Genomic DNA, 8,423 nt, shown 5'->3' with positions numbered 1-8,423 from the left:
AACTGAAAATTGAATTTAGTTGAAAATAGCTACTTAATTGAAATTGTAATTTTGCGAGATAAATCAAACTGCAACTTGTTCAATTCAAATACATTGTATATATTGTAGAAAATATCAATTTACAATTGCACAATTGGTGCTAAAAATAAATAAATACACACATACACACATATTCAAATCGTATATATATAATATAGTATATCGTATAAGTAAAAACTGAATTAAAACTAGAATTTATAATTACGTTTTGGAAGTTCAACTTTTAAAATACAATACATTCATACAATATCTAGCAACATCTTCTGTGTACAACATTGCCCAACAAACAATTAACTATTATTGCATTATTACGCATTACGCATTAGGAAGACGCCCCCCTCATGTGTTGGGTGAGTTCAACAAACAATGGACACGACGCGACACGACACGACACGACAAGACACGTCACGATCTCTCACTTTTTGTAGAAAAAACAACAACTCGCTATGTGTGTGCTTGGTGCTTCGCTTCAGCTAATACTAGAATTACTCTCGTACATGTTGGTATCAAAAAAGTATGACATTTGCATCTTCTAATCCTCCAGCCGGTGCTGCCGCTTGAAACTCCTCTCGACAATCACAAATGCAATGGTGCCAATGGTGCCGGAGACAACCAAAATGCCCAATTGCACATAGAGTCCAAGGAATGCCGAGTAGAAGAAACTAATTGCCGCGGCCACCGACTGCATGAATTTGAAGAGTGCAAATGCACCAACCGCATTGTTGACATACTCGCCACCCAGCATCGAATAGACCTGGGTGTTAATGCAGGCATCGCCTAAGCCGAGCAGGAATGCACAAATTAACGCCATCGTGGCGCTGGGCGGATCCAAGTATGAGATATCGGTGGTATCCTTGAATGGTGCACTATTCGGCAGATTGAGGAATGTCATGAAGAAGGCAGCCATGTGCATCACATAGCCGGCAATGACAATGGGATCGCGACCATAGCGCGTGGTCTTCGATGCCAGAATGCCAAAGAAACCGCCGCCAAACACTTCGCCAGCGCCAATGCAAATGCCCACAAGACCAACAATCTCCTTGGGAGTGGCTGCAATCTTGGTGGTGAAACCAATCGACGAACCAAAGACTCCGCTAAAGAAGGAAAGCTCCAAACCTGCAATAAAAAGTAGTTAATAAAAAATACTTTAATAAAGTTACAAAATTCTGTTCATACCTGTGTAGAAAAATGCCAAGCTGAGCAGCAACATTTTCTTGGTCATAAACAGTTTGCCAGCGGACTTTAAAGCATAGACAGCATGACCACAAGCAGTTTGCTTTGATTCCAGTTCGTTGTCCTGCTCCGCATTGCTGGCCATGAAGCGCAGGGCCAGCAGAAACACAATTCCGAGCACAGCAACCGCTGTGAGTACGCCAATGACAAGATCTCGCGTCTGTTTGTCAATGTGCGTCTTGTCCTGGAACTGATAGTAAACAAAGAGATTGCCAAAGAACATGCTGCACTGCAGAAGCGCCCAAAAGATGCCCGAGTTACGGGAGATCGTATCCGCATTGCTGCAACGTGCCAAATACGTGCCCTGCCCCGTCCAGGTGAGTGCGGCACCAACGCCAATGATGGCACTGGCCACATAAAGCAGCGTTGTCGAAGGGAACAGAAACGATATCATGAATCCACTGTAAATCAGAAATGGAATTAGTAAAGGCTTTAAATATTCTTTAATCATTGTTAACTTACACGTAGGTCAGGGCGCCCACAACGATGGAGACGCGTGGTCCAGTCACCGACATAAACGAAGGCGCCAGCCAATTGGAGAGCGCAAAGAACAAATAAATGATCGCCAGACTGGTGTAGCCCTCGCCCTTGAAGCTCTCATCGTCCTTAGAAATGCTATCCAATATGGTTTTCTATAAGGAGAAAGAAGAAACACAGTTGTAGAGGAATTTGTGCAATTCTATAGTACATTTTAAGTGTGACCAGAGCTGGTAGAGTGTTGCAGTCACATTTGTTTGAAGCCCTGGTCAACCTAATGTACAATTGTAAAGACGTGTAAAATTACTATTATTCTTTTCTAAGCTAGACTTGAAAGAAATAAACGCCAATTCACACAAACTAATTTAACACAGAAGCATTGTGCATTCATTCTTTCATTCAAAAATTTTTGAGTCGTAAAGTACATCAATAAAAATAAAGCAAGCAGCATTTTCAGTTGTCAGATTAAATTGCTGAAAACTACACAGTTTGAGAAGGATTTACACAAGTTACGGCCAGATTCAAAGTTCATCCTTCAACTGTCAAAAGCAAAGTCCAAAAAGCAGATGAAACATATCAGCAAGGACAATTCTAAGACCCACTCGAAGACCAGAGTTTAAAAATTAACTAGAGTGGACAGATTAACGTCACCAAATCGTTGGAGGATAATCGAGTCGATCAGATACTTCAACGTTTTCAATTTCTAATAATAAGCTGCTAAAGTTAATCAATGATAATAAGATTGTGACGATCAAGGATCACTTACTATATAGCCTGAGGTGTGGACTATAGGTTATATTATTTATCAAAGAACCAAGGAAAGCAAAGAAAAAACATTATCATCACTTGAATGAAAACGTTACTAAATTTATCACATGATTTAATATAAAAATTCTAATGACTATATTAATTTTCATTTGTTTGCTTTTAATTTGTTCCTGTTAAATATGTTTTGTTTAAACAACTTTTCTTTAACTAATCTCACATAAACGACGTCACGCTTATTTTGCAATTTTTATTAATTCCCTCCAAATCAAAATCATCATAATTGTTTTGGGTTGCACTGCTTTTTATTTTTGGACTGTGAAAATAATAAGCACTTGTCGATAATAATAATTCAGTTTATCTCGAAACTTGCAAGTTTTTATTGCGATCGTAAATTATTAGGATACATTCTAAATGTTGTTATTGAGTCGTATACGTAATCTTTGTTGGGAATGTTTTAGATTTACTCGTATATATGGGGTGTATTCAAACATAGTTGCCTAATTTAAAAAAAAAATGTGACTTGAATACATTTATTATTGTTATTTTATTTTAAAACGTTATACAGAAAACGTGTTGAGGTCTTTTAAGCATTTTGTTCAGGGTCAAATAAAGTGAATAAAGCGTTTCCTATGCGGATGCGACAGCGCTATAAAGTAACTGTATATTTTGGAGTATATAAAAAAAAAAGATATATATAATAATATCGATTGCATATACAAGTATCGAACCAAGTCTTGCAGATAACCAGTTCAATGCAAAAACTTGTAATGAGTTCAAGTGCAATGACAATCGACGTAGAGCGAAGTTGTAACTGGAAATTCTTGCATGTCCAGAATATTTGCATAAAATTAATGCGAATTAGCATGGAAAACTACGCACACGAAAAAAACGTGTTTTCGATTCGGTTTTTTCCACAAGGTAATGCGTAAGGATGTCCAGATGCGAATCGATATCGTTATCTGTGCCAACTTGACTCTGACATCAATTCGCTGCATTTTGATTGAGAATGCAACTCTGGACGGTCCTTGAGCCCAATATAAAAACTAGAGTCGCATGCTTGCTGTATTATCAGCACTCAGCAGCAGCTGTTTATAGTAATTGATATAATAAGCTCAAAACTTGCACTCGGACTCCAAAGCGGCATCATCATCAACTGTTTGGTGCCTCTTGAGACTTGCGTGAATGGTTGTGGAGAAGGTGCATCAAACCCAATGACAGCTGAGAAAGTGAAAGCAAACATAAAGCCAGATAGCGAAAACTTAAGCAACTGAGAGAATACTAAACGACTTGGAGATACCCTGTAAATAAAATTGAGTACTGAAGGGGGTTGACAAATTTAACTTAAATAATTATAGTCATTTGTAAGTATCATAGGTACAATGATTTCATAACTTTAAATAAAATATAAACAAGAAAAAAATGGAAATATTAGGGATCTTTTTTTTAAATAAGATTCCTTGTAAAATTAAAATTAATTAAAATTTACTGAATGTGTTTTAAGGATTTTAAGGACATTTTTTTTATATTTAATATTTTTATTTAATTTTTCCTATATTTCATTACAACCCTAACCGAAAATTTTACTCAATTTGATGTAGTATAAATCATAATGTATTGTCATTTTAAATTTGTTACCAACCTCTTCAAATCAATCAGATATAATTTAAACAGTGAATATAAATTTATTATTTAATAAAGATTTATTTAGTTAGTTAATGTTGTTACCAACCTCTTCAAATCAATCAGATATAAATTAAACAGTGAATATAAATTTCTTATTAAAATTTATTTAGTTGATCTTTAAGTTCTTCAGAAAATAGTTAGTTCTTCATAGTAATCGAAAGACTTTATTAGTCAAATTTACGTCGACGACAATTAATCAGTACATTGTAAATTCCTGGCCATAAATCCATGGGAAACAATCAAGCGATAACACATATTACCACTTTATCAGTAAAAATCGCAAGTGTTTGAAGAAAATACGAAAATAAAAGTAAATAAAATGCTGCAGTTGCAGGCCGTTAAGTGAAACTGGGTCAAAATGATATTTCCTGAGCATTTCTACAAAAGTCAATGGCCAGCTTAAACCCGATAACCATATAACAGGGAAATCGTAGGCCAAAATTGCAAACCTATAGACTTGGAATTTCTTTTAACTTTTTTTTCTATTACGCAAAATATCAACTGGTACCACAACTCTCAATCTCGATCGGCATGAAGTAAAAAAACAAAATAAAAATGCAGAAACAAGTTTCACTCACTTTGTTTTGGCCAACTTCACATTTTAGTTGAACGACTAAGGATGGCAATGGGGGTAAGAGGCAGGGGTAGTAAGTAGTAAAGCAGTCTGGGTGGCTTGTGGGCTCGTCGATAGCACACCCACTTTTATTTTTTTGTTGGTTAGGTAATGACGTCGTTGTTGCCCAGAGGCAGCATTTGAAATGGCAGCGACGCGACGTTGGCGTCGACGCTTGCCAAATATATTGAGACATACATACATACATATGTATTTGAAATGCATATGTTGGTCAGCTTGGCCTTGAGACAGACATTGATGCATGTGTGTGTGTGTGTGGAATGAACTTGCAATTGTAATGGCATTGAAAGACCTGACGTTGATGCGTTTACAACACACGATGCAGCGCCAGACAATTTATTGCGTTTGATTGCGCAATCAGTTGGTAAGCTAAGCCAACAAGCTATTACAATTTTGATCACGGTGCCCCTATTAAACAGGATAATCGATAACTCACTGCAAACTAGTTCAGAAGTTAATGTAAATTAACAGTGCGGCGTTAACAGTAGTCCACATTTCGATAGAGATCGTTATGTTATTGTAATGTTAACAGCAAAGGTTTAACAGCGACGCTTTGTTTACTGGGATATTTGGTATTTCCGCAGGGATATTTCAAACATTGACCCACATGTGATTATACATGGATCTTTGAACCCCCATGTGAATCACATAGCATATCTTGTTTATAGACAAATGCATATTCTGTATAAATTGTGGAGTGAACAAAGCTTATAAGTGTGTCAGTTTTTTTTCCAGAAATAGCAAGATAAGTGCGCTGCATAGCGCTGGACTATTGGATTGTAGCTTAGTAAATAGTAAATGTAGATAGATTACGACACAAGCCAAGGCCTTTTGCACAAAGCAAAAATTGCGCTCTAATGGGCCATACTGATATAGAGACTTAAATATATATAGTATATCGATCGCATGGTATTGGCCGGCTTCAACTTGTCGATTGATCGCGTTTCGTTTTTGGCCAACAACACGCCCTGTTTGGAATTCCAGCTCACTCATTGACTTGGCTTTAAGTGTGCGCGGGGTATTAAATTGTTAAACAAAAGCAAACCAATTGCAGCAACAAAAACAACAACAACAACAAACTAACCATCTTGAGGGCATATTGTGTAAAACACCAAAACATCGAAACAAACTTTGTTGAAAGTGAGAGTGCATTAAAATGAATAGCATTAATTGGAATCTGCTTAAATAACGGCGAAAATACAAACAGCAAAACCAAAAAAACAACAACAAAAAAACGATGTATAATATTTCGATACTGAAGCGGACGAAATTGTTAATGTGTCGCCAAGGTTCATTGAACCAAATAAGTTATGAGTATACATTTATTTCAAGACTGGATAAATCGGTATTCAAACAGAAACAATTACACTGAGAACAACGCTACGATCGTTGAAAATGAAATGCTTAGTATTCACAATACGCACAAAAACCTGAAAGTAAAACAAAACCACAAAAAACAAAGCTAAGTTTCCCACTTTAAGATCGTCGAAACTTGTTTACTCTTTCCTGTTTCAAACTATAACCTACTTTTATGTATACTATATCTCATCTGACTGCAATATCAATATAAAATATTTATTGAATGTAAACTATACTTTTTCTAAATTTAATAGCTTCTCAAATACATGCTTTACTAAATCTTGATATACTCGTATACATATGTATATTTAGCAACAAAATTGTTTGTTATTTACTAAAGGCATTTATTAACTGTTATGCATATTTAAAAAAAAAAAACAAAAAGACAAATTATTTAACGTCTCTACCATATGATTACAGATGCTTGCTTACGCCATTGTTTTTTTTATGTTGTTTAGTTATTTATTTAACACCTGCTAAACATGATTCTTCAATTTGCTACATTTTAATACTTTTATTTTGAAAGTATAATTGAATACGTATAAATTAAAAAACACTCTCAATTTCTAAAATTACCGCAATTTCAGCTTTTTATAAAATGATTTTTGTTTTGTTTGGCACATGGCAAAAAGATCATTCATTAATTGATTTCTATATAGCCTATATGCTAAACATGTTTCTTCAATGTTATTTTAGAAGGCTCTACAAGCACACTGACACTGACTTAATTTCAAGTTAATTCGCCAACCGGTAGAAGACACACAAGAATGTCATTCCAGTTCCAACTACGCGATTAATTTTTGCGTAGATGCGACCTTCAATCTTAGCTCTGAGACTCTGATAATTATAAGAAAGGCAAAACCCGGACAAAAGCTCAGAAATAATACGGTAAAAACGAAGGCAGTGAATGAACGCACACAGAAAATAAACACACACATGTACATATGTATGTACGCATACAGTAAGCTTTTTAATCATTGTAATTATTGTTGTTGCTGCCGACTAGGCGAGAAAACACAAACAAAAAAGCACTCGAATCTTATTTTGAAATTGTGTGGGCGTTGTCTGAGATGATATCGCTCATTATTTTATTATGGTATTATTTGCCTATCATAAAAGAAGCTACCAATTGCCCTTTAACAAAGAGAAGTTAACTTTGCTGGGCAATAATGTAAGTTGACTTTTGGGGTCATCAATTCAGTGGAGTTGTTGACTTCAATTGCATTAATCAAATTGAATTATGGGCTGGCTGCGTTACTTGCTGATAAGGTTACTAGCCAATAAACAATTGTTATCAGCTGTTTGAAGCTGCTTCAGAACTAAGAAATAAACACAAACACACATACATATACATATAAATGCCAACTACTGCAGTGAAAGTAGTGAAGAAACTGAAATCAGTATAATTTACTCAATTGGTAATTGAACGAAGCTTTTGCTGCGCTTTGTTCGCTAGCAGAATAAACACACACAACACACAGTCAGAAACACATGTAAGGCAATGTAATGTGAATGTGTGGGTGCGTCTAAGTGGGAGAAAGAAAGGGGCAGAGCGACAAGCGACAATAACGACTACGTACATACGTGTGCCAAGGCTACTACAACGTCTATTGGCAAGGACAAGGACGAAAATAGCCCTTCCCCAATGGTTGGTCGTGGGATGTCAACAACGCCCACGCATACACACACATAACACACTCATACATACATGTAAGCGCGGACTCGCAGTTAGAAAAGACCCGCGCGTACTCACCTCAATATTACTCATTGTTTGAAATGCAGTGAAGACAAACATGAAGCCAAATCCAAGAATTAATATCATTATAAATTGACGATCCATTTTGCTTGATTTTTTTCGTTGTTTGTTTGTTTAGAACGTGTAACTGTTGTTTGTAATTTGTATTTATTTATCTGTGCATATTAAGAGACGCGCCACAAGCACACAAAACAGATGATGCGACAGCGGGGGTGTTAAAAGCGATGCCAGAGATTGTTTTTTTTATGTCAAATGCGCGAAAACTTAAAATCACATCAACCTGTTTGTAACTTAGTTGGATAAATTTATAATCTTGTAAAAACACTTGATTAAACAATATAAATCAACTCGAAAGCAAACTTTGCACGAAACTTAAAACCGAAACGAGCAAAATGCTTGTTTGCGTCGACGGCAGACAGGTTGGTGTGAATGCGATGAGGTCTGAGAGTGGATTAAAAGAGAAATAATCATAAA

The 8,423-nt window shown here is 35.9% G+C and overlaps 1 protein-coding gene across 1 annotated transcript; it reads right to left on the bottom strand.

The window, feature by feature from the left end:
* Positions 1–221: 221 nt before the first annotated feature.
* On the bottom strand, positions 222–8,409 carry LOC132784425 (UNC93-like protein MFSD11). The gene is made up of 4 exons (XM_060790044.1): positions 7,947–8,409; positions 1,735–1,904; positions 1,216–1,673; positions 222–1,155 (listed from the first exon to the last, which is right to left on the bottom strand). The coding sequence occupies exons 1-4, from the start codon at positions 8,031–8,033 to the stop codon at positions 572–574; spliced, it is 1,299 nt and encodes a 432-aa protein (XP_060646027.1). The 5' UTR covers positions 8,034–8,409; the 3' UTR covers positions 222–571.
* Between the last annotated feature and the right edge of the window lie 14 nt (positions 8,410–8,423).

The sequence above is a fragment of the Drosophila nasuta genome, chromosome 2R, assembly GCF_023558535.2.
Source record: "Drosophila nasuta strain 15112-1781.00 chromosome 2R, ASM2355853v1, whole genome shotgun sequence".
NCBI lineage: Eukaryota > Metazoa > Arthropoda > Insecta > Diptera > Drosophilidae > Drosophila > Drosophila nasuta.
The sequence above is the reverse complement of the archived record's forward strand: the minus strand, read 5'-3'. Positions and strand labels throughout refer to the sequence as shown.